We start from the raw sequence: 26,994 nt of genomic DNA on the forward strand, positions 1-26,994 counted from the left end.
TTCCGCATCAGTGACGATGTCATTGATATAAATTAAAAATAATAGCGGTCCCAAGACCGAACCTTGTGGCACACGAGACTAAATTGGTACAGTATCAAATGATGTTTCATCAAGAAAGACTACCGTACTTACTCGCATAATCCTCACACTTTTTTTGGCGAAAGACCGATGCGAAGTTGGGGGGGGGGGGAGGGTGCGAGAATTACGCGAGGAAAACTTTCCCCGAAAATGTACAGAGTGAAAAAGAAAATAAGGTGGCCGCAAATCAGGATTCTCACACCAGCAACTAACAGCAAGCTTTGAGAAGTACTAATTAAAATTTACCTCAACAATAAAAGCACAGGTTCAACACAAGGCAAGATTTATTTAAGACACAAAAAGTGCAAGCAAATAGCCGAGACTTAGAATACCATACACAAAGCTTGTGGGCGTTGCGGGCAAAGCGGTAGCGTTTGTCACTCAACAGGAGCCCCCAAAAGGTAAGCGTAGGATGTCAGTATTTGGCGGATGGCTATTTAACATAATCGTCCGCAGTTTCCTTCTGAAGAAATAAAGTTTACCATCAATCCCAGTCTTATGCACACGGCAGGCCCAACGAGTCTTGGTGGCTTTCAGCTGCTGTCACCAGTAGGGAACACAAAACTCTTCGACTCTGAAGGGCCTACCGGCGGCCCTGTTGCCGTTGTTTAGTGCATGATCAATCAATTTCAACTTGAAAGCAGCATGTAGCTTCAGTAACGCCCCATAACATGACAAGATTACCACCACAACATACAAAACACGCACATACAACGCGCACTTGCCGCTTTGGCTTGGCTTGGATTGAATCTCCGTGCAATAATAGTACGTTTGATGCTGAAGAGATGGCGCCAGATAGCGTGCACTATCATCATCAACAGCCTAAACAAGCAGACGACAATATTGCGGCAATTTTCGGGGGTGCGATAATTACTCGAGGAAAAAAAAATCGTATTTTTGTTGGCCGATGTGGGGGGTGCGAGAATTATGCGAGTGCGAGGATTACCCAAGTAAATACGGTAATTGCGAATGCTTTATAAAAAAATCCCGAATCAAAGCTGAAATACTGCCACTGCCAATGATTGCCTTTAGTTTTGCAATTAACTTGCTATGACAAACACGATCAAACGCTTTACTGAAATCTAGGAATATGATGTCTGTTTGGCCGCCATTGTTAATCACCCGTACGATATCCTGAACAGCTTCAGTCAACTGCGTTACTGTTGACATCTCGCATCTGGACCCATGCTGGCTAGATGCTGGTACGCTGTTTTCTTCAAGATAGTATACAGTCAAGTGTTTGAATATTATATGTTCTAGGATCTTGCATGATGGTACTGGTAAGAGAAATGGGTCGATAGTTAGAAGGAGTGTTCATGTAACCTGATTCATGAATCGGAATTACTTTTGCTTTCCTCCAGTCATTTGGCAAACGCGCAGTTGAAAGTGACATGCGATAGATTATGCCAAGGGATCTGCTGTACATTCTGCATATTGTTTTAGAAATTCGTTTGGGACATTGTCAGGACCACTAGATTTTATTCCAAGCAGAATGTTAAAGATTCCTAAATCATATATGGTGAGTGGATCAATGTTGGATCCTGTAGAAGCAACTGGGGGAAGAAAGTCGTTATCTGTAGTAAATACAGATTGAAAATATTTGCTGAATGAATCAGCTTGGACAACATTTTCATCCTGAGGGCGTTCTGGCGTCAAAGCTTTACGCGCACGAAAATAATCCCAAAATTTCTTTGGATTTTTTTTTAGGAAATCAGGTAGGTTGGTATCATAGTATTGTTTTCGCAACTCGTTCAGCTTTAGTTTCAGCTCTTGTTTAGCGCTAATCAGTTTAGATTTCTGGACTGATTGACTTTTTGTCTTCTCCAAGGAACGACGTAATCAAGGAACGACGTGGCATGTATTATTTCACGCGTTACCCATGCATTGTATTTTCTTGGTTTCCCAATTTTTAACGGAATAAATTTGGCAATGCAGTCATGTATTGTTGTCTTAAAGTTTATCCAAAGGGCATTTACGTCTGCCGATGGACCAAAAGCAAATTCTGAAAATGGTGTGAATTCATGAGCCCGGTATGTGAAAATGCCTGCATTGTTTGATTTCTCACAGTCAATGATTTTCCTTTCAAAGTAATTTTTTGAAATAGAGCACGACAGAGGCAGGTGGCATATCAGTATATTGTGGTCGGATATTTCTTCAACAATACTTGTTAAGAGTTTTGTTTATTGGGAAGTGATCCCTGAGGAGTATTAAATCAAGTATGTTCGTTGCAGTGCCTTGTGAGGCTACCGTGTAGCTGCGATTGTGCGTTGCAGTTTGCAAGAGGGCAAACGCTATTCTAGAACTCATATGGCACTTGCTATGCCAGCGACATGGCAGCGCCTGCAAATGTTTTTCTAAAACTCCCTATTGTAGTAGGGCCGCAGTGACGCCGACTTGCTTTGCGGACGCGATAAGTAATCACCGAAAGGAGATGAACACGACTGACAAGGCCTCCTGGAGCACATGTAGAAGCGAAAAAGAAAGGAAAAACCTGAAGCGTATGGCAGTCATCACCTCTACCAAAAAAAAGATAAAAAAGAAAATTCCTCGCATTTCGTTTTCTGCTCCTTCGCTGTCTCAGGTTTTCTGCGCCCATGCTTCCTGCTCCGCAACACCCACTCTGCCTCACCGACCTTGCCCTCCCGTGTTGCCCTCGCCCCTTTCCTGAGCACTTGTAAACTTGCAGCTTCGGCGTTTCAACAAAAAGAAAGAAAAGAAAGTCGCCCTTTAGTTTTTTTTCCCCTCCGCACCACCGCGTGTGTTCCGAGGAGCAAGGCATTCATTCGCTGTGTTGTCTGCTTGCGTACCTCTCCGGTTATCGATACAGATTTCAGAACATGAGTTCGCTGTACTGAGTGTTGTGACCGGCGCCCGAGCTGACGAGGGAGCGGCGCTCCTTTAATCTCCAAACAAGTAACCGAACGACCGGCTGCCTACTGTTAGGACCGGCGCCAGGTCTGACAATGGATCGGCGTTCCTTTTGATGTTCCTTTTTAGTCGCCAAACGGGTTGGCGGCCTGTGTCCGCCATGTATTGTTCCCCCCTGGCCGGAGGGTGCGGCGTCTTGCCGCCACGACACCGTGAGCAGTTCGGGAGACCACAAGTGCAGCTTCTTCTTTGGAAGATGACGGCGGCGGCGGCGGCCGGAAATCGTCCCGCTAATTGAACGAGTCGTTCGGCGACCATTTGAAGCTTGTTTACGGCGGCCCTTTCGATGGATGCAGTCATCAACTTCAGACCCCTCGCACAGCGACACCCCTTGACGAGGAGGAGCCACGTTCGTGCCACATGGCCGTGCAGTGACCACGCTTCAATTTTGAACGTTCACGTGGACCGTGCGTGCTCGTCACCCTCGCGGGTAATGTGTGATCCGTGGTTGGACGGTGCCCTCTGTACGCGGTCCCCGATCTAGGGATCTGGGGAGGACAGACCCTTTATAATGAGCCCCCACGGCTCATTCGGGGTGCTTTTTTTGGAGAAGAGAACCAGGCAGAACCGAGCAGAACCATGTAGAACCAAGCACCATGGAGCGCTATGTTAGGAGTCATGTAGAGGCCTGCCACGTTTGAGGGCTCACCGTGTAGAGAGTTCGCAATGTATATATTGTAAATAAACCCTCTTCAAGTCTCTCTTCCTCCTGCCTCGACAACTTCATCCCGGACCTCCGGTGTCTGGAAACCCCGGTCGGAACAACTGGTGGCAGCGGTGGGATACGAGTCTGCGACGGAGAGCGACATGTACCGGAGGCCAGCCGAAAGCCCTGGAACTCGGCGGGATCGAAGCAGCGTACCACCACCGCACGTAATGGGGTGAGTGCCTGGCTTTGTGCTTGAGATATATCGAGTCTTTTAGCCTAGATTCGTTAAAAGATAGATATAACCAACAACTGCCTGGCCACTGTGGTTGTTATCTCAGCACAAGGCAGCACTGGATGATTATCTGAGCAAGTACGCTAAAGCAGGAAAGCTTAGATGATTCAATAGGAACAAGTGGTAATGTTTCAAAATTTCTAAGGGTACGTTGCGGGTTAAATTTTAGGATGTTGTAAAAAGCAGGAGTGAAAAATTAACAAGAAAAAGTAGAGAGGGATGTTGGCCACGTAGTGCTACTTGGGTGCTTAAGCTTGTGGTCTCCGCTGTGAGATTTGCCAGGCTTCAATTTCTCTAGACCCAGAATTGAAACGCTGGTGGGTTTGTGTTTTGTCACAGCTGAGCCAAAGCAAAGTAGTCGCCATGGATCTTACGAGATTGACGAGAGAGAACCTGCTGAACCTGTGTTGGGATCTGGAGCTAGATTTTAATGATGATATGCCTGCTTCTAAACTCCGCGAAGTGATTCTCGAAAGCAATAGTGACAATGAGGAAATCGAGCACTTCGGGAATATGTACTTATTGGACCAGGAGGAGGAAGTAAAAAGGGCGCAAAGAAAGGAAAGATGGCGCCAGGAGGAATTGGAAGCTGAGCGCAGGCATGAAGAACATATGGAAGTACAAAGGGCGCAAAGAAAGGAAAGATGGCGCCAGGAGGAATTGGAAGCTGAGCGCAGGCATGAAGAACATATGAAAAGGATGCAGGAATTAGACGAAGAGATAGATAGGATTCGGCGTAGAGGGGTGGCATTGCAGCAGAGTGGTCAATCCGTAGATGTAGCGCACGAGCGGTGCAAGGTAGCGGCGGTGCCGTTTAAGGTTGAAGAGAAGGCTACAGGTCAGAAAGTTGTAGATGTAGCGCACGAACGGTGCGATGTAACGGCGGTGCCGTTTACAACTGAAGCGGAGGCTACATGTCTGATATCTGTAGATATAGCGGCGGTGCCGTTTGAGGCCGAAGAAAAGGCTAGTGCCTGTAAGGGAATGGAACAGGTTTTAACCCATTCTGAGAGAAAAGAGCTCGCGGTCGCAGCAGGGTGTGAGGGTTCCGTGGTGGTGGAAACGGAGTTAAGATTAACAGAGTGTTCCATCGAACCTTGCAGCCCTGTAGACTATGTTGATGAGCGTCAGAGGCGGACGAAAGGCTCCAGGTTTGGCACCAAGGAATGTGCCAAACGGAGAAAGCGTCCGAAAAACAGAAGCGCGGCAAGGCTCGCGATCAGCACGGCGCGTTTGACGAGGACCTTCGAACGGCGTGGCGGATTTGCGAGAAAAGGCCCGTTGTCTTCTCTGACTGGCTCGAATCGCATGCGTCTAAGCGGCCGGAGAGTGAGGAAAAGAAAAGCGCAATCTACGCGGCCGCGGTCTAGCGATGAACTGATAAGTGATCATCAGGACTGGGCGCGCGAGACGGCGGAGGAGCATATCGGTGATGAAGAACGTCAGAGTAGGACGAAAGGCTCCCAGGTCCGCGCCAAGAAGCGTGCACAGGGGAGAAAGCGTCCGAAGGGCAACAGTAAGGCAAAGCTCGCGATGAGCACAACGCGTTCGAGTAAGGTTTTCAAACGGCGGAGTGACATCGCGAGAAAAGTGCCGTTGTCTTCTCTGACGGGTCTGTATCGTATGCGTCCGAACCGCCGGAAAAGAAAAGCGCATCGTACGCGGCAGTGTTGGAAGGATGAATTGCTAGGCAATCATTCAGACAGTGCGCGCGGGAAAGCTAACAAGCAAGTGGGTGCTGACGAGCATCAGAGGTTGGCGAAAGGCTCCGTAGACGGCACGAAGAAGCGTGACAAACGGAGAAAGCGCCGTAACGACGAGGCAAAAATCGCGACGCGTTTGAGGAATGTATTCAAATGGCGGAGCGAAATTTCAAGAAAGTTGCCGTATCGCAAGCGTCCGAGCGGCCAGAGAACAAAGAAAAGAGAAGCGCATTGTGTGCGTAAGTGGCCGAAGGGCAAGAGACCCTTCCGTTGTTCTCGCGGTGCATTGGACGGGGTGCGGGGCAAAAGAGTCGGTGGTTTTCGAGGGGCAGGAAGCGACAGCAAGTCGGCTTCGAGGAACGTCGCGGGGTTCGGTAGCAGGGCGATTGACGCGTGTTGTAGACCCCGCTTCTCGAGAAAATCGTTCCGGGCGCGACCACCACGAGTTAGACTAAAAAGTTAGTGAGAACAGCTGTTAGCCTGTCAGAAAACGTCGACTCGGGACTGTAAAAAGGAATGTTTTGGTTGTTTACTTTAGTGATTTTGTAAATAACTAGTTTGAACTTTGTTTTCGTTAGCACTCTATCGTTTTAGTTGCCGATATGCGTTGTAAGGAGATCTATTGGAAGGATAGTGACACGCATTAGAGCGTACAGAATTAGGCGTTTGTCATCGGCACCGGAGTTGGTTTGTATGCGTCCGAGCCGCCGGACAAAACGAAAAAAAAAAAAAAAGCACGTTGGGTAGAAAGGCAGACCCTTTCGTCGCTCTATCGACGGCATGTTTGATGGACTGCGGGAGTGCGAGGTACTCAGCGAGAGTAAGAACGCAGGTTGTCAGCGCAGAGCTTTGCGGGGGTCGGAGGCGAAGCGAATGGGTTTTGCCATTGTTCCATTCCCGTTCGCCTAGAAAGACCCACAGGACGCGACGCCGCGCGTTCGTCTCAAAATTAAGTGACAGCGGTAAGCGTTTCGGAGGGCTCTCCCGCGGATTTGTATTTTTTAGTTTTGAATATCTGTTTTGACTGTTTAGGTCAGTTTTCCTTTTGGAATGTGTTTTGTACTTCTGCTACTAGATAGCGTTTACGTAGCAGGTACCATGCTGTTTATTTTTTAAGCTTTGTATGTATTGGTTTTAAAGGTAACCGTTTTGCGGCAGTATAACGACACGTTAGGGGCGTTTGTCAAGTAGGACCGACGTTAGAGACGAATTTTGAGTGAGCGCACGGACGCAAGGATATTCTTGCGAGGTTTTCAGGATTCATGCGAAAGTTTTTTTTGTTGTTATTTTTTGTTTTGTTCGCATGTCTCCGGTGTTGAAGTAAGGAAGGGTATTCGTGGGTTTACGTGTACGTTTTAGTTCATGAGCTTGAGTGTAGAGTGGTAACCTCACGAGAGTTAATGAGTGGTTCATCCATGCAGGAGCACTATAGCACTGTGATGTGCGTTTGCGGATGTATAATAAAGATGTTCCTGATGCAGGTACAGCACGGCAGTTATGCTTTCGTCTTCTCAAAAGGAATTGACGACTGGCTTTGGCGGCACTAAATTTCGGGAACTAAAAGATAGCGTGAAGTAAAATGCTTTATTTTATGAGTATGATACCTGGTGGGTTACGGCGGATTACTCACGCAAGCACTCGGGTATGCCACGGTGAGCGCATCACTTGACAGTTAGTTTTCTTGAAAGCAGTTTGATGGGAAGATTATTATCGGATCGGGATTAGGAGTTTTGGTGAAACCTCAGAGAAACGTCCCGATTGCTGCTTTGTGTTTGGTAATACTGCTTAAGTAAGGTTGCTTTTGGATAATTTGTCGGACTCGACGTGTCTCAGTGCGGGCAGGGTGCTCTCCCGTGCCTGTGGTGGTGTGTATGAATGCTTTTCCCAGAGGGGAGCCACAAGGAACGAGAGGGAAAGAGTCCTTGGCTGAGCGTCATCAGCAGTGGCCTGGAAGCCAGCACTACACAGCGACACTTCGGGCAACCTGTGCAGCTGGTCACCCTCAGGTCGCTTCTCCCGCCGGCGGACGAGCTGTTGTGACCGGCGCCCGAGCTGACGAGGGAGCGGCGCTCCTTTAATCTCCAAACAAGTAACCGAACGACCGGCTGCCTACTGTTAGGACCGGCGCCAGGTCTGACAATGGATCGGCGTTCCTTTTGATGTTCCTTTTTAGTCGCCAAACGGGTTGGCGGCCTGTGTCCGCCATGTATTGTTCCCCCCTGGCCGGAGGGTGCGGCGTCTTGCCGCCACGACACCGTGAGCAGTTCGGGAGACCACAAGTGCAGCTTCTTCTTTGGAAGATGACGGCGGCGGCGGCGGCCGGAAATCGTCCCGCTAATTGAACGAGTCGTTCGGCGACCATTTGAAGCTTGTTTACGGCGGCCCTTTCGATGGATGCAGTCATCAACTTCAGACCCCTCGCACAGCGACACCCCTTGACGAGGAGGAGCCACGTTCGTGCCACATGGCCGTGCAGTGACCACGCTTCAATTTTGAACGTTCACGTGGACCGTGCGTGCTCGTCACCCTCGCGGGTAATGTGTGATCCGTGGTTGGACGGTGCCCTCTGTACGCGGTCCCCGATCTAGGGATCTGGGGAGGACAGACCCTTTATAATGAGCCCCCACGGCTCATTCGGGGTGCTTTTTTTGGAGAAGAGAACCAGGCAGAACCGAGCAGAACCATGTAGAACCAAGCACCATGGAGCGCTATGTTAGGAGTCATGTAGAGGCCTGCCACGTTTGAGGGCTCACCGTGTAGAGAGTTCGCAATGTATATATTGTAAATAAACCCTCTTCAAGTCTCTCTTCCTCCTGCCTCGACAACTTCATCCCGGACCTCCGGTGTCTGGAAACCCCGGTCGCAACATGAGGCGTTGTTAAAATAACGCAGAACTAAATTAGCGCTTGCTCATCTGAAAAGTTTGTTAATGTGAGGTTTGCTCTACCGAGATTTCACTTACATCGAATTATTTTTTCATCTCGCTGACTTCGTTATAACGAGGGTTTACTGTACCTATACTGAAGCATTACAAGGGTGAAAATTCATCTTTAACACTGGCGAGTTAGTGCAAACTATTGAGGAACATGCGTTACCGAATATGAGAGACAAAATGACATTAATCCAAATTAAGCGACAAATGAGAGCCACACAAGTGTTATTTTTTTGCAATAAACAGAGATTTCACAAGGAAATAAATTATGTGTGCATTTTTGATAGGGTTGCAACCACTGCTATGAAAGCACATAAGCAAATTATAATGCTGTTATGCCTGCAATTTGTGATCACTAACTAGAAGTTAAATGTGGGAGAAAAGATACAGCTGCGCCAAAGAGCTCAGGTGGTAAGATGGAGTTGGGCAGGTGGAGGAAGAGATGAGCAGCATGGGGTCGTTTGAAGAGGGAGAGGCTTTTAGGTATTATAACAGTACTTTAGACTAAAAATGATAATATCTAATGAGCACTATAAAAGGCATTCGTTATGTTTGTTAAGAAAGTGCACCGCTTCTCACTTCCTAAGCTAGAGTGGAATGCCAAGTGATATATACAGTGGCATAAGTTACCACACCTTGCAAACGTTTAGAATCATAAGCTATTTGTCAACCTAGGTTAAACATTTAGTATTGGCGCCCCATAGAAACATAGACACAGAAACTGGGCCTCACGCTGTTGCAAGCGATTACAGAAGAGATACCATCAACATAAAGTTAAATGTGCAATTTTAGCAAAACTGTGAGCTAAATTACTGCAAACAGTGCGGAACAGGAAATGCCGCTATTCTGAAGTGCGTGCATCATCTTCTAACCTGCGTCCCTGTTTCTCTGCTCTTCACAGTGGTATATCGCTACACCAACAAGCCTAGCTAACCACAATTTTGAAGCTCATAATTTCATAAGAAAGCTTTGTTGATTAATTTTGATCCCTTGGAGTCTCGTAACGAGCACCCGACGTACAGCGCATGAGTGTTCATGCATTTTATCAAAGTTGGGATGTGGCTCTTGCGGCTTATATTGGATACACGGCTTAGAGCTCAAGCGCAGCACCCCAACCAGAGAGTTGCCATGGAAGGTAATGAAGAGAAAAACCAAATCAATAACTTGTACCTCTACTCTGAACAACGATTAAAAAGACAGGCTTGTAAGGGCTCGTTCTTTCTGAAAAGCGCACCTGAATGTTTTCTCGTAGGGTCTGATTGTCTCTAGTCAGGGTCTCCGCCTCAGCACCTCGGGCGGCCAAACCACCTAGCTGTTCCTCGGCTGTCCTCTTCTCCTCGCGAGCCTGCCTCAGCTGCTCCCCCAGATCCTGTAAAAGCAAATCAGGCCCATGAGAACAACAACAACAACAACAACAAAAAACACCTGCTAAGTTACTGAAACACTGTAATGGGGCATCGACGAACACAAAAAGATAGAGTTATATATGCATTCACCTAAACAGCAGTTCTCAGCCATGCATATTTCAGGGACCCCTTGAGGCTCAGTAAACGTGACGAGGCACTCCTTGCAGTGAGAGAAAGGGGAGCTTATAAACAAACTCACCATTCAGCATGAAATTAATTTTCTTTTTGTTTCTCCCTAGCAGAGTATGGTCAAAATAAAGTGCCATGCCATTTCAATTTCAACAGCTTGCAAAATTAAGTTGTGCACTTTGCAGGCACATTCAGGCACCCTCTCTTGCGCAACCTCAGAGTCAGACACAAGGTATCTGGAATCTTTTAGATTCGAAGCATCTTATAGCGGCAACATGTCCCGCATTGTTGTCGGCATCTGCACTCACACTGTGCATGCGCAACTCTCCTCCTTCCCCCTAACAGTTGCTTGTTACTCTACTACCACCTGTTTACGCTCGCTCGTATGCTTGCTTTCCCATCCCCTCTAGACATTTTTTCCCACGGCATTTACACCGCCATTGCGCATGTGCGCCCCTTCCCCTCTCTCTTCTACGCTTCCTCTCTCTCGCATCGCAACGCCGACACAGGCAGCGTCTTCTAGCAAGTTTTCTTGATCGAAAAACCTACTGCTCGCGCTCACAACCGTTCACTGACCACCCTGCATATATAGGCACTGAATCTTCACCTCCAAGGTAGTGCCAGTAGAAGATTTCTCATGTGCTTTGTAGAACAATGAAAATTCGCAGCGTGCGCACTAAAAGCAAACTACGGGTCCCTATGTTCAACGGAAGTCTTCCGTCTCTCAATGCTTATCAACAGCAATTGGCATGTTCCAGTAGGAAACACCGGTGCATCACTACATGCTTTGCACTTTCCCAGGTTTCTCCTCTGCGCAATGCCGCGATGAGCACCAGCGTCATTGTTGCCACCAGTGTAAGTGTTAGCGCCTACTGCTTCACATCCACACATGGTTTCCTTTAGCGGGAGATGTAATTTTTTAGAGTTGCTTAGTCGATTATTTCTCAATTATTGCTGTTAATTATTTTATTTTAGACTTTATTCATCCATTTTAACCCAGTTTTGAGTATCGGCTATTCAGATGCATTGGCCTTGTTATGGCCTGCATTGAGCGTTTTAATGCGAGCGTGATCATGCCTCATGAATGGATGGACAAACAAGCCGGGCTTCTGAAGTGCTCCACACTCAAAAGATGCATCGACAAAAAGCAAATTCAGAGCAGTAAAATGACAAGAAATGTTAGAAGGAGGAAGAGCAGCTCACCTGACGTACTTTCTCGGCACCTTCCGCGGCCACCTTCGCGGAGACAAGCTGCTTCTCAATGTCTGCTTTCTGCAAGCATCGTCAGTAGCAATTTGAATGGACTCACTGGGAATTTTTAAACTAGCAGCACCAAATGCAGTGGCTTATTTGAGCAATGCATTATATAAATTAATAAAAAATAAGGGAATTGGCTGAGAGGCTTGGTTTTGCAGGATGCAACTGTTCAAAGCCATCAACATCGCAAAGAAAAGGATGCGTTCTCTATTATTTTTTATCAAAGTCCAGTAATAATGAAATAAAGCAATACTAAATTGGACAAGCATGCAATTCGATGTCAACAGTATATGAATAATCAACCTGTGCAATATCAATTGGTATGGGTGCACTATCAGTCATGCTATGACAAAGGCTGTTTCCTTGTTCCCTTTCTTGGTTATTTCTATATTAGTAGCCCCAGAAAGGCAGGTCTTGAGCACCACTGATATCAATGAAGGCAAGTGAAAAACATTGTCGTGGTCCAACGGGATTGCATAGTTTTTGAACCTTACAACGTGGCCATTGCCCCAGAAAGCCTCGCAGGCTACATACAGGAACAGAAGCTTACATCTGGTAAGACATGTTGTTGGGCTAGTTCGTTCAATTCTGAAGACATGTTTAACCCTTCGAGGGATAATGCGACGCATGTGTCCCACTTCATCTCCTTCAGTAAAAGCTTTCTCTGCTGCTTCATGTTGCCATCAGCTCAATGCTTTTCCCTTACAGTGTATCAGGAGCATTTAGGAAATTCAAAAAATATATTTGGTACATTTGTGATGCATGATATTATTGATACGTCAAATTTGAATTTGCTTTATGCTGATGAACTTTTCTTTAAAAGTGGTGTCACACTGTGTGCAAAATAGCTAAAGTTATAGATTCACGGTATTTTTCTCCTTTTTTCGATCTTCAAAAGAAGTAATTTTGGCATGCAACTAGGGATATTATTTTGAAACTGGAGCAATATATCAGCCAAAAATCATGTTGGAAGTGCACTTGACAAAAAGTGAAGGAACTCCTTACTTAGCCTAACTACAGAAGACACACACCCAGCTGTTTTCTTAAAGTTAGAAGTGCACTATTATGTTACAAAACAGCACCTGGATATAAAAAAGGCCCTCAAGTTTTTTACCACTTTTTACCACTATGAGAGCAGTGGCAATTAGGCCAAAAGCTGCAGCTGAAATGCTCTTTCTGAAATTAAGGGCCAAAGGAAAAGAATGACAAAATAATTTATGCTTTCAACAGCCAGGAAGCGAAACAGAAGACAAATGCACAAAGAACTATGAGAAAAGCTGATATCTCGGGCTTGAATAGAGTTCCTGAATTTGACGATAGTTGTTAATGCACTTACAGGATTCGATGCATTGAGCGACATCACGTCAATGTGGCTTGCCATGACTCATGACCACAATATTACATATGGGCAGAAATTCAGGCATAACTGAGGTGTTCATCTTTATCTACGCCAACCAGAGCTACAGGCAGAAGCTAAAACAGCTGATGTACGCAAAAACCTCAGACAGAGCAATTGTGCTGAACACAACAGGTAGAGACGCAGATTGTGTACCACATACAAAAATGAGGTACACCACAAAAAAAAATTTTTTTTTGCATAGTTTTTGAAGTGCTCCTGTGTACCGTTTGCATCGGGCCTTTTTTTGTGCTAAAATTTGGCAAAAGGACTACAGCTCTGTGCCCTCATAAGACAATCCGACAGGTGTTTTCCCACTTTTTAAAAGACGCTTCATGGGTCGATGGGACATATTTTTTTTTCTCGTAAACTAATGGTCATATTTTGGTAAAACTTGCTCCATATTATTCCTAAGCATGCTACTTAGGTATTCCACAGGCATGATTTCTGTTATGTGAAAAATATTGATGAACCCACAACGGGTTGAACTGCCTGATGAAGAACCCTACAAGCAAAGACACAGTAGGAAGTCTGCGCTTCGTGTTTGTGCATGTTCTGTTTCTAATGAGTTGTCTCGTTTGCACTGTTGAAAGAAAGCTTACATCTCCCAATGCTCTTTTTCTTGACTTTTCCACACGTAAAGTGCCGTGCCTACAATAAAAACATCATACAAGAGCCAAAAAAGCTACATACTTCATTATAAAGGATATGTTTGAGAGATACAAAAACACAGAGCATAGTCCAAGTAAAGCAGTGACAAATGCTCACGGACCGCCCTGAGCAGGACAATGTGCTCCTCCCGAAGCTGGTTGTAGACCTCCTTCATCTTGTGGAACTTCTCCTCGTTGCTCTTGGCCCTCTCTGTGCGCAGAGAAAGAAAGGGGTACACAGCTAGCATGTGTCGACCTTCATCAACAGACAAATGTGTCACACAAGAGCCACCATGCTCATGAAAGTTAAGGGGGAAGCAGACACTGTCTTGCAGCGCTTGAAAGCCACAACTTGGTGTGCACCTTACGGAGAGATGTGACATGACAGCTTCACCCTCTTTTCAGTAAGGCGCTCTAGGCCCAAGTCCAGCACTATTCACTTTCTAACACAACACACCCTGTCAGTCAAAAAGCATGCATTTTTTATTCATGTAACAGAAGTATTACTACATTAAAATCTCACAATTTACATTTTAAGAGGCTAGAAAATTGCCGGGGTGCAATGAAGCTTCAACAAAAGAGAGCAACTTTGAGTACAGCACCTAATGACCTTAGCCTCATTTGAGGATGGGTATCACATGGACGGGTCTCCATGTGAACCAGCAATAAAGAAGGGAAAGGCAGCTTCTAGCAATTGTTCCTTCTGTGTCTGCCCCTCCTGTTTCTCGATATTTGTGCTCAGTAAGTGCACTCTTCCTAGTTCCTTAGTGAAGTACCCTTTCTATAAAAAAAGCTACTTTTTTAGCATATGCGTAGGTATCTATATAAGTAGGCTAGTGGGAATAGTGAATATTAAGCTCGAACTGAATTAAAAAAATATAGTGATTTTGGTTGAATAATTTTGAATCAAACTCAAATAGTATGTATATTATAAAGAAAATTGGCATATTTGTCATGACATAACTGACCTGCACAATGTTTTTTTAATTAAAACAAGACCCATGCAAATGTCACTTTTTGTTTTTGCTTCAAAGGAAGTGGGAACAACTTTAAACAGTAGCAGGGTTTAACTTTCAGTAGAATGCAAGTGATAACCTGTAAAATATGTAAAATTTATAATTTTCTATACTTAGAGCATATAAGTCGGTATAACAAGCTTTTAAACCTAAAAAACGAATCGATGTGAGGCTAATATATTCGTTTAACGTTAAAGTAAGGCTTCGCAATAGTGCGAATTTCTCCTTATAACGTGTTTCACAGATTAACACCACTTCTATGCAGTGAAACCACCTTTACAGGGAATTACATGCGGACTAATTATTAGTTTGCATGTAACCGTTTGCATTATTAGTTCGTTTCGAATACTTCGAAATTTTCGCACAAGCCTAAATACTGTTGCAGTGAGTTGTGATAAAATAGTTTTATTGACAAGAGGTTAGCGATGGATCTTCGCAGTAGAGCACTGCGATCTTGCCAAGACTCTTTGTCTTCGTCTCCTTCTCTTCTCTGCCTTTCACATGTCCGTTACAATATAGCTTGTAAAGACTTGCTGCTGGGCTACTTAATAACTCGTAACTTATTGAACCGAAGAAACTTGGCACAAGTTGGCCTTTCCTTATTCACACACAGATTCACACATGCATACATGCAGGTTTGTCGGTTGTGGTCTATGCGTACAGGCGTGTCTGCGCGAGCAGGGAGTGCAGTCTCTCACAGAGTTTTCTTCAGTTTGGTGAAGATTGACATAAGATGTTTTACTTTAAAGAAGAAAAATAAAACAAGACTGGTAACCGGCAATGTCAATGAAATGTATTCTTAATCCAAATTTTGCTGGCTGTTTTCTGAGATACCCTCATGCAAACCAAGCATGCTGGTCTGAGCTGCCAATGTGAAACAGCCGTGTGCATGCACATGCATGTGCTGGCAGACGAGAACACTGGACAGTTTACAGGCTCTTACTCTCGGCCTCCTCGGCTTTCCTGGATGCATCGCTACCCGTCGAGGCCGTCGTCTGCAATGCCTCCGTCTCCTGAGAGCGAAAAGAGACACGCATCTCTTTGCCACCACTGCTTCAGGCATGGCCTTCACAGCTGAATTATTATCACACAATAAAGCAGCCACACATGCATCGGCAGGTTAGAGTGTTGGATTAAAAATGACACTAAGATCAGCAAAGCAACATAAAAATACTCACAGTAATTAGAGATGAAGAGCGTGACAGTCTGCATGAAGTACCGTAGGAGTAAGATTTAACCTGAAGCGCTTTTTTTTTCTGTGAATTTAGCCAAACAGAATGTTGGAACAGGTGTTTTTCAACAAAATGACACAAAACATTTTCTTCTCTCGAGACTTTATTTCTCTTTCTTATTACTGGCATATAATTGAACTATTGCACAATCGCTACTACAGCAAATTGCACCATCTTCTAAGGTTTGAACTTCCATAAATGACATTTAAGAACACATGTTGACCTTTTAAACTATACACTAATCTCAACATCTGTAGCACTCTCATGCTTTTCTTTCTTTCTGAAATAGATGCTGAGGACACTCCATGTTCAAATGCGAAATGATTTATGCGTATTGATTTATGCGTATTGTATCGCCTGTATTTTTATTAAAAGTGATGAAGAAAAAAGTGCAGCCATGTCCACTTTGCGAACACTGTCGAGACAGCAAATGATGCCCCTTTTGTGAGTCTCCCCCTCACCAAAATTTGGTCACGTCTCACTGGTTCATCCTTTCGACTGAACCTCAACACTCCCCTTCTCCTGCCACCTCTTAATTCCCCTTTTCCACCGAGCCTCACCCTTGCTTATCTTGGCATGGCACTGCCCTCCGTCTTCTACAGAGTACCACTCTCGCAAAGCTGCGATAAGCACTACGCAAATGGAGAGGGAAGTGTCGACAAGGAACAGCTTCGGTGTTGAAATACCAATGAAATACAATAACGAATAATGCTACAGAGTGTTTATAAAAATAGTACTGCTGTTTCAACCATTAAAAAAATTGGAGACAAAAAAAAAATAGCAGCTAAATCACAAACCCAGGCACTGGGCACGCCCTTTCTAATGTGCACCTTTCTAATGCACCTTTCTAATGTGCAAGACTGTACAATGCAGCTAAGACACCATTAAAACCCTCATTCCAAACAAGCTCAACGCACCGTGCATGCTAAACAAAACTTGAACATCACGCACTCATTTGGGGACACCCCAACAACAAACGCGATGTGACGTACACGACTGAAACCAACAGTGAAGCAGGATTTTTTGTGCAATAGGAAACCATTCTGCTAGTTACAGCCCAGCCCCATTTATCACTGTACCAGTTCTTCTGTTATACACAAAACATTTTCCAAGGCACGAGAAATTTTGCTCATTTTAGGCATTATGCCGACTGGTTAGCATGCCTAGCTTTCATACCCACAGCTCAGCTTTAGCTATAGCTGCTCATATGTCAATTATCTTGACAGTGCAGCTTCATGTGCTTTTAATAAAATGTCATGTTTCATAGTACAGTACTCAAAGCTTGAAACGAAGCATTATTTTTTTTACAGTATTACATAGCTACTATGAGGGATTTCTTATGATAACCGAGTCATGTTGCCGCAAATCTAGTTGGTAAAGATGTTGGCTCTCGTGTAAGTGTCTGAGTAAAAATTATGCCGATATAACACAGGTTGTAAACAATGGGAACAAAAGTTTGTACATCACTAGGCCCTAAATTCTCGTTTTTCAACCCGTGAGTATCGTACACGAACAAGAACAGGAAAGTCATCATGAACCAACCAACAAACAAGTGCAACCAGCCTATTTTTTAGATACATAGGGAAACTATATAGGGCTAGCAGAGAAAGAAGAGCCTCATGTCCATGAAGTACAGAAAATAGTGAGCTGTTACTCACTATTTTTAGACACAGCACAAAGGTCTCAGAAAGAAAGAAAGCGCGGAGAGTAGAGTCAAAGGCTTGCACCTTGTTTAGGTGCCGGATGGTCCGCTCATGCTCGGCGACCTGTGCTTCGAGAGCGACCACGTGCCGCTTGAGGTCGTCGATGTATCGCTGGTCTTCCAGTTGGACTCGCTGCAGCTCCATCCTCAGCTCAGAGTTCTCGCGCAGCAGCCGCGCTATCAGCCGATCCCTGCACGGCACGTCACAGAGGGGTTGGCACGCACATGCAAGCTCTGAGCTTAGATAAGTGACATGCAGAATGCCAAGAAACTGAAAACGGAAACATGAAAACACAAAAAAGAAGAGCTTCGATGCATGTAACTTAAAAATAAGAGCTTGCGCAGCCATTTATCCAGTCACTTAAGGTGCTGTAAGCCTCAAGCTTGGCATAAAGGTCAAAACTTGGGCCGGCATTACTTACACTGCCATATAACTGTTTAAACTTAATGGGGACCAATGGATAATGAAACCAAGGCAGCTATAGGGGACACTAATCGTACTGCTTTAACTGTACTGCGGTAATTACGAGATATATGTGAAAAAAGTAAAGAGGATGAAAAGACGTCAGGCAAAACACAAGACTTGTCACACAAGAGTAGCATGAACACCATGAGCAACACTGACCACGTCTCAATACAATAGAACACATTTACAATGAACTCGAAAGTGCTGCTAAAAATGGTCGTTATATCAGTACAGTCGAATCTCGATAATTTGAACTCAAAGGGGCCCGAAAATTTATTCGGATGAAAAGAAGTTCGAATTAATGAAAACTAAGTAAACGGAGGGCTCCCTGTGCAGTGGCGCATGTGCATTGAGCTAACACACGAGGGGGAAGTTTCAGAAGACTTACGTTTATTCACAAATTACAGGACATCCGTCACTAATTGAAGTACGGTGATGCTTGTCTGCACATGATTGCCTTGCAGCGAGTCAATAAATTTTGCAAGCAGCTTGCAAAGCATGTCTGCTTTGACTTCAGCATTCTCCTGGCAAGAGAAGTTGCGCACGGCAATGTCCAGCGCCGACACTCCCTAAAGACGACGACAACGACTGTATCTCCACTACTACCCTCTACGCTAAAGCCGCAGCGTGGCCAGCACGTGACGAGAAAGGAGGAGCGTCTTCACGTAATGAGAAGCAGATTGGCATTTTTTTTTTTTGCTCTTGTCACACACGTTGTTAAAAGGAGAAGGGTTACGTGGCAGGGACGGGAAAGAAAGAAGCGTGGCACCGGCGCGTGAGAGAGAGCCACACTTTGCGACAGCTGTTTTTTCCCTCTGTCTCTTTTTGCGTGGTGTTGGAAGAAAAAGGGTCGTTATGTGGCAGTGGCGGAAAAGGGAGAAGCGTGGCACAGGCGCGTCACAGATCGGCATTTGAGAGAGCGCAAACATTCCATTGCAGCCTTTTCTTTCCTTTTCCTTTCCTTTGCACGCAGCGCTGAGGTGTCAGAGGTGCTGCTGCTGCAGGATTGGGCAGGGTGCTGAGAGCATTTTCGGAGCGCGGTATGTTCGAATTGACCGTCGCAAATGCTTGTGCGTTTGAATTACCGGGCGTTTTCACCTATTGGAATACACATAGCTTTGACGGGACCTCATCGAGAGTTCGAATTAACAGGAAGTTCGAATTAAGCATGTTCGAATCAATGAGATTCAACTGCAGTAAGTTGTATACGGACTCGCCCTTAAAAACCTGCTTTTTGCAATCAAGTCTTCTTTTCATCTGTGCATTCTTACTCAAGTGCTAACAAGCGTTTCGGTGACAATTATTAGGCCTTTTCATGTCTCGAAGCTTGCTTACAAGCGAATTAAACAATCTTTATGATGAACCGACACTGTTTCATTTGTTGGCAGTACTGTCACATAGAGCCAATCATCCCTTGGTAGTTGTGAGCAGCGCGTCATCTACTGAGCTCACGCTGTCCCTCTGGACCGTACACGAGGGCGGCGACTGGCCTGTTGGTTCCATGCAGTGAAGAGAAGCATTTTACAAGCAATATGCTCTTCTCAGTGAAGCTTGATGGTCTATGACAATGCACGGCATACTTGGGATGTCACGAAATAAAACAAGCAGTGTATGCTTCATGCTTGCTGTCAGTGCATCTGCGCTTCTCGTTGACTGCAGTGCTTTGAACCAGTGAGCTACTTTTACTTACCGTATAATGTGGAATATAGGTCGAGGCGGAATATAGGTCGACCCCCTTACCTTGATCAGCAAAAAAAAAAAGCATAATTGTTCTCGGATTAACTTTATTCAGTCCTCTGAGCTGTCGGAGCTCTCCTCCTCCGACGACTGCTTATCACTAGCCACCTCCCATAGCATTGCATCCTCAGTGCCGTCGAGAGCGTTGCTGATGCAGCACTTCTCGACTGCGCGCACCAGCATCTCTTCAGGCAGAGAGAGACCTTCATGCCTCGGAGACCCAACCAGAAACTGTCGCGAGAGCTGGCCTGCAGAGCCAGCCTATCGGGGTCCGCGGGTTGTCGTCAGCCATCCATTCGGTGTAAAACGCATGCACACGGTCTTTGAAAGGTTTATTAAGAACTACGTCCAGCGGTTGGAGTGTTGACGTCATCCCTCCCAAAATGACGACAAAATCAGTCTTTCCATCGGGAAGGCTCTACTTCACTAATGCCGTCAAGTGCCCGCCAAACGCATCCAACACGAGCATGTTCCGGTATTGCAGAAGCGTTCCGGGCCACCAGTTCCACACTGTGCGGATCCACTCGTGCATTAGAGCCTCATCCATATACCCCTTTTCGTTGACGCGGATGACGACATCCCGTGGGAAGGCTTCCTTCGGCATCGTTTTCCGCTTGAATATGATGAAGAGGGAAACTTTCTGCCGTCGGCCGTGCAGGAAAGCATAACGGTGAAGTGCCAATGCTCACTTCTGGTCGACAAAAGCTTCACGTCTTTTGCCCCGCGTTCACAAACAGTCGTGGATGATGGCATGTCAAACTACATCAGCGTTTCGTCGGCGTTGCCGATCTGGCCTGGCATGTAGCCATGCTGCCGCCGGAGGCTGTTCACGTAGAGTTGAAACGCTATCAATTTGTCCTTGTACATCTTCGACACCTTCTGGCATATCGACGTGCGCCATCGAAGGGCAAATCTCTTGCGCCGCAAGAAGCGACGAACCCAATAAATGAATCCCTTGAAGTCTTTCTTTGACAGACCGGCTTCATGGGCGAGCTTGACGGCTTTTGATTGAATAAGCTCTGCATTCACTGGCAGGAATCTGGCGCGGTACTCGCGGACAAAATCGGCCACTTTGTCCTCGAGTTCCAGGTGCAGAGCTCGGCGACCACGAAATGACGTCTTCCTCGTGTCACACACCGACAGTTTGGATTTTTGGTTGCGCCAGTACCTGACGCTTTTCTCGGACACTCTAAACTGCTGCTGTGCGGTCATGGCGCCATTCGCTTTTGCGAATTCAATAACTTTTCTTTTAACATAGCGGTGAACTGGCCCCGTGTCCTGATATTCATGGCTGGTTGCAGAGTAAGGTCGCCACTCGCTATGAACACTGAATGAACAAGAAAAGAAAAATGGCATCGGCAGAGAACGTCGGCCCAAAAAGGCGACGTCGATGCTGATGCCCAAAAAGCATACGACACTCCCTGTTGCCAGATGATCACTTAGCCAAGGAACAGTACATAGGTCAAGGGGTGACTTTTTAGTGACATTTTTTGGAAAAAATTTCGAGCTATATTCTGCACTATATGGGATATGCAAAGTGACGGGCATGGTGCGGCCGCAGCAAACTTGCATACGGCAGAAAAGAATGTGTGGAACGCGCTTGTTGTTGTCATGATGTATAGTGGGTACCTTGCATCTGCTGTGTCGTGTCACGGTCTGCTGGAAGCCGCAAAAAACGGCTGTTTGGGAGGTTTGAGCAGTGTTGCCTGCTCCTTTTGAAGACGCAGAAAGCGATAAACTCTTCAATTCTCTCAGACAACGTGCAGGGCTTTGCTTGTCTAGGCAGTCCGACAAGCAATGTTCTACAGCCTCAATAGAATGCAGGCTAGACAGCCCCACAAAGCATCGAAACTGTGCTCAATGCGCAGTGGCTTCCAAGTTACACTTTAATGATACGTCTGTCCCCTACTTACTTCTCAGCCTCATCGCTTGTGGAGTTGTTCAGCTCAGCCCTGTCTCCTGCAGCACCAAACATCTGCAAGGGCAAGACAATGCATGTGCGACAGAGAATACTCAGTCGAAATAATGTGCTGTGGCATTTCCTTTCAAATTTATCAGCATGCAAGGCGTATGTAGTGCTGGTACACAATAGCTGTTTGAACTTAATCTGAGTACTCATTCTTTTTATGCGACTGTTCATTCACTTTTTCAGCACATAAGGTTACAAAATTTCTGCTGCAGCTGTACTTGTGGACACATTATCTGACAGTTTGTTTCAGTACGATCCTGTTAAATCACTCCTTGAATGTGCTATACACAACACAATACGGATTGAGCACAGTTACCGCACTCACGAGATTGTAAGTCTACCCATTTTGTCTTAATCTGAAATCTGAAATTGGGAGGTCAACGTAGAATCGAAAACTAGTTTCAGTTGTAAAATTTTTCTGAAGAGTATCCTCGCGTATTCCCATGAAGCTAACTTTTCTGCACAGCCTTTAGGCCCTCCTGTGAAGCCACCTTACCACATCAAAATTTCTATTTTTTTTTTTTGAGGTGTTGTAAAAAATTTTTTTTTTTAAAAATGTGCTCGCACTCCTTTCTTTTTTTTTAGCCAAGATGTTTTCAGGAGGGGGGGGGGAAGAGCCACTTACTACATTCGAGTAGACTAGCAGTCATGCAAATAAGGCATGAACTTTCAATTTCTACTGCACAGTAGATCAGTGCTTATCAAGAATGGCCGCTGATCTTGAGGTCACAGGTTTTATTGCTGCAGCAATGACAATCTTTAGAAAAGATGAAGTGCAAATGTGTTCATACGCATAGATTTATGTGTACATTAAAGGACCATAAGTAAACAAAATTATTAAATATGTAGACCCCAGTAAATATAACACCGGCACGTGAAACTCAGAGAAATTTAAATCTAGTTCATTTTTGAAGATTAGTACAGTGCAGCTTGACCAATTCCCAATTACTACAGTACAACCTAACAAGTTAATGAGTGCTATGTGCAACCTAACCAGATAATGATTACTAAAGTGAGATCCAAGTATTTAATGATTACTACAGTACGACCTAACCAACACAGTGAGACCTAACTCGTCAATAGTTACTACTAAATTGCAACCTAACTAGTTAATGACTACTAAAGTGTCACTTAACCATTTCCTGATCACTAAAGTGCAAAAAGTACTAAACATTACCAGTTAATGATTACCAAAGTGCAACCCACTGAGCTGATCAGCGAATGCCTCCCACCTGCTGCAACTTGTCCGGAGCTGGTGGCACAGATGTGTCCACAAGGGTAGCATCCACCGTTTCGTTCTCGGGTGTCTCATTCTGAGGTGGCAGCACCACCACGGGGCTTACGTGAGAGCTCAGGTCTGACGCTATCAGGAAGTTTGGCGGCTTCTGCAACGACCGAGGGAAAGAGTAAACACTGAGTCAGTACAGTAAGATGGGCAAGTGCAGTGTTTTTTTTGTGATTAGTGCAAGTGTACCACTGAGCATACTTTAAGTTGAGCAGTCACGACTACATTTGAGGACAAGCCAAATGATAGACAAGCTGAAAAAATATCTAGGCACTGATAACCTGGCATGCCTATGGTGATGCAGCAAATACAATACACCATTTGAAACAGACTTGTACACATTGAAGAAAAGGGTAAACTATTTACATGCATTTTTTTCAAAGATGCAGTCAACGACTGATTCGAATAACTGCCCCAGAAAGTAGGTAGTGGGCCTCGCATCCAATGTTGTGATTATGCTGCGGCGATAACTCAAAAGTGAGTCCTCTATGAAGCCCTGCACTTTGCCACTAGCAGTGCTGGTTCAATTACTACTCGGAAAACTTCTCGTAGGGCATTTATATGAGGGAGTGATTTCAGAGCAACATGGTCGCCTACTTTAACAGGCCCAACCATGATGCTACATGTGGTATAACTGCACGCATGCCAGGGTAGTTCAAGTACTCAAAACAGCGTTGCCCATTATACTGTATCATTCCATTATAATGAATTTATTACTTGAAATCACAGTGACCATTACCAACCAAGAAAGACAATCAATAAATCAAAAGCTGAAAAAAGTTGTAGCTGGTTTCAGATTTAACTGCCCATTTTAACTACATACGAGTTCCCTATGACTGGCTACTTCCTGCATGTCTGATAAAATAAGGTATCGTACTTTGATGAGCGGAACGAAAGCTTTTCAATGCAAAAAATATATAAATAAAGTGAGGTCACTAGTGAGCAACTACTAGCCAGTAACCACATGGTGCTCAGAAATGGCAAAAACCGTGGTGATGCAGCAAAATTTATACAAATTGGCCTCGACAATGTAACCCACAGAAGCCAGAGGTGGTATTGAAGAAGCTGCTGTGTGGAACCGAGGTGAACCATTCCCCTCATACAACTAAACAAAACTCGCACAAAGACTCAAATAAACTCCTACATCCACCCACCCCTCTTCACAATTCACACAATGCTGAATGCATAGGTCACTTCAAAGTAAGCATAACCTCTCCACAAGAGGTGTAAGGGCAATAAATCCATTCAGCATGAGACCATGCTAACTTGTGAAAAATACAATAAAATGAAAATGTGTAAGCAAATAGTACGAAGCACACAGTATAAAGTGTACGGTGCCTTTCTTTCGATATCGAGTGCAAGATGCACTGACCTCTGGTAGGAGGGGAACCTGAATCAGGTGCTTGAAGTACTGCAGGTTCACAGAGTTTAGGTAGAACTGCTGCAACCTGAAACAAACATTAACGTCATCTAGAACCTATACACAGGGCTACTCATGCCGTTCATAGCGACACAAGCGGCACTCAGACAGTGCACAGCATGCCATACCACCACTCGTACACACAGTGCATCAAGGACAGTTCTTGTCCCACAAAGAAAGCATAACAATGCCATATGTCGGTGCTGTTAGGCGAGCTTAGTAGAAATGGTTGGCTGTTCACACTGCCTAGAATTGTCACAGCAGTGGAAGCATCATGAAAATGCAAAATCATACAGTCCCTAATGTAACATAACCTAAGGAACAACAGTGCAATTCTCAAGTGCCAGACAAAATGCTCAACATTCAATAGGGGTGCTTGAATATTCTAAATTTCGAATATTTTTTCTGATAGTGGTTGCCATTCAATATTATTCGCACTCAAACTTTTACAATTCAAACTTCCAAAACACAAATGCACTCGTCTGAATGAAAGTGACCCCTTCAGATCTCAAATATGCTTCACCTCACACACTCTCACATTGTGGCAACGCTGTCACTCAGGGTCCACTACAGTTGAATTTTTTAGATACAATGTCCGCCTAAAATGACCCTTTCAGATTTTTTTTCAGTAAGCTTCACCTCGTTATACTCTCGTATGGCGGCAACCGCCTTTCAACCGCCTCCCCCTCTCGCTACGGTCGATCTATTCAAAGACCGTCGTTTCATAGAAGGTGGCCCCTTCGTATTTTTCAAATTCTACACCTCATAACACACAAGCATTTTGGCAAAGCTGCCTTTCAAGCTCCACAACGATCACAAATAATACGTATCGACTCAAAAGAACGCTTGTTCCAACATGCAGACGATAGACGTAGCAGATTTCGATGTGGCAGAAGTGGGGGCTCAATGCTGTTTCAGGCATGAAATTTGGGCAGGAAGTCCAAAAAATCGGACACCGAAATTTTTAGCATCCCAAATTTCAAATGTTCTTGTATGTTGATGTAGACGAGACAGATCTGGAACTTTTAACCCCAAGGATGCACGACTCTATCTGCCACATCAGTTGGGCTTCCAGAGAAGTTGTAAAAGGAGGAGAAACTGAGGAAATAGCACCTTTGCCTTTCACGTGTAAAGTGTTCGCGGCAACACTTTGGTTGGGTTAAACCATGCGTGTACTAATAGAACTCAGCCTCTGCATCGCCTCATTCTTGATAAGAAAACTATAAAATCCCACCCAGCCAGCGCATAAACTTGAAGAAAAGAAACACTTTCATGTTGCTATATCTCTGAAGAATATGCTTAGGAATCCTCTCCAACTTTATTTTTTCCCCAATTTCGCTTCAAACTGTTAGAAAAAATAAAAGGAATATTCGAGAAATATTGGGAAAAAATATTCAATGCGACTCGCGCCCAAAATTTTACTGTTGGCGCAGCTCTAATTAAAGATCCACTGAGGACACCAGTACGAGACAGTTCATTCCAATATGTATCACACACATGCTCTTCATGTTCTATAATGCAGGTACTGCGTGACAAGGCTAAGGCGGAGCTCCTCATACAACAGCACATATCTACAGCAAACTCCAATAAGCACAGGGATTTTCCTGCACTTCACCCTCGTCAAAGTACCCGTGCAGTGGTAAAAAAATCAAGCATGGTTAGCAGCAGACCACAACATGAGCATGTACATTCTGATAAATTGAAAACAGTGAAGGCAGACCAAAATTTTATAACCCAAGAACAGACATAGTGCATGCCCTTATTTGTATTTTTAGATTTAATTAAGAGACTCTCGCTACAAGCATTAAAAATACTTGAACGACCTTCCTGATGCACAACACCACCAACTCCACTGCCTGCTCAGGGGTGCTTGCACCACTGGTGTGCAGCTGCCCTTATTTACCAAAGCCAAGGCTCAAAGACACTGTATGATTCTCGATCAGTTGTTATCGAACGACTGTAACAAGCTGTCTTCATCAGATAGTATACACATTTATCAGTTACCATGTTGTATTGGTAGTCACTTCGGAATAAAATGTTCATTTCACTGTCCTATGTGAAGCTGCAATGGCCACCGGACAGCAGAATTTTGAAGAATCCACCAGAAATGGGTAGTAACCCTAAGACATCTTTCAAACAAATGATGATTATATGATTTTCCATGAGACCTATAAATCATAGGGTTGCGAAATCTTCTGTAAGCCTCTTTGCTGCAGAAAATAGGGACCTTCTTTCTCTTCTAACCACTACCACCACAACCATCTTCCCTTACACAGTTGTGAGACATTCGACCTGTCTGCTTTATTTCATAAAATTGACCATGTGTGTGACGATGCTGCCCTATCTTTGCCCCATCTGCTTTAGTTCCATCAATACTACTAACACCTTCTGCTTACTAAATTCGGTTAATGTTGCCAGCAATTCCAAACTTTAGTGTTTCTGGGGGAGTCATGTGTACCGTATAAACCGGAATATAAGTCGAGATATTTTCAATTAAATAATGAGCTAATGTCGCCCCTCGTCTTATATAGCGGCATCTAGCCGACAGTGCACCGCTGTCTGGCAAAATGTGGCTTCCATGTGCATGAGAAGCCGGACGTGGCCATATCTGCATCCAAATCCAATAGCAGGTTGTTGTTTTTCTCTCTCGTCTGTTTTTTTGTGTTTTTTGTGTGATTTGCCTCTGATAAGTTTTAAGTTTTCGCTCCGCTTGACATTGCATTTCATTTTTAGTGATCTTTTTTTCG

At 44.8% G+C, this 26,994-nt stretch overlaps 3 protein-coding genes across 3 annotated transcripts in view; 1 reads left to right on the top strand and 2 right to left on the bottom strand.

Moving 5' to 3' along the window:
* Window positions 1–26,994, bottom strand: part of LOC142804087 (uncharacterized) — a 446,442-nt gene that overhangs the window by 402,010 nt on the left and 17,438 nt on the right. The gene's annotated exons all lie outside the window — the stretch shown is intronic.
* The window catches only part of LOC142804086 (uncharacterized), a 446,178-nt gene that overhangs the window by 399,798 nt on the left and 19,386 nt on the right, over window positions 1–26,994 (top strand). The gene's annotated exons all lie outside the window — the stretch shown is intronic.
* The window catches only part of LOC119170147 (Huntingtin interacting protein 1), a 130,636-nt gene that overhangs the window by 70,837 nt on the left and 32,805 nt on the right, over window positions 1–26,994 (bottom strand). The window contains exons 10-17 of the mRNA XM_075890657.1: window positions 24,200–24,275; window positions 22,775–22,927; window positions 21,487–21,548; window positions 17,396–17,561; window positions 15,380–15,449; window positions 13,543–13,631; window positions 11,321–11,389; window positions 9,817–9,951 (exon numbers count right to left, since the gene is read on the bottom strand). Coding sequence (XP_075746772.1) covers window positions 9,817–9,951; window positions 11,321–11,389; window positions 13,543–13,631; window positions 15,380–15,449; window positions 17,396–17,561; window positions 21,487–21,548; window positions 22,775–22,927; window positions 24,200–24,275 — 820 coding nt within the window. The remainder of the gene's footprint in view (window positions 1–9,816; window positions 9,952–11,320; window positions 11,390–13,542; window positions 13,632–15,379; window positions 15,450–17,395; window positions 17,562–21,486; window positions 21,549–22,774; window positions 22,928–24,199; window positions 24,276–26,994) is intronic.

The sequence above is a fragment of the Rhipicephalus microplus genome, chromosome 3, assembly GCF_043290135.1.
Source record: "Rhipicephalus microplus isolate Deutch F79 chromosome 3, USDA_Rmic, whole genome shotgun sequence".
Taxonomy (NCBI): Eukaryota; Metazoa; Arthropoda; class Arachnida; order Ixodida; family Ixodidae; genus Rhipicephalus; species Rhipicephalus microplus.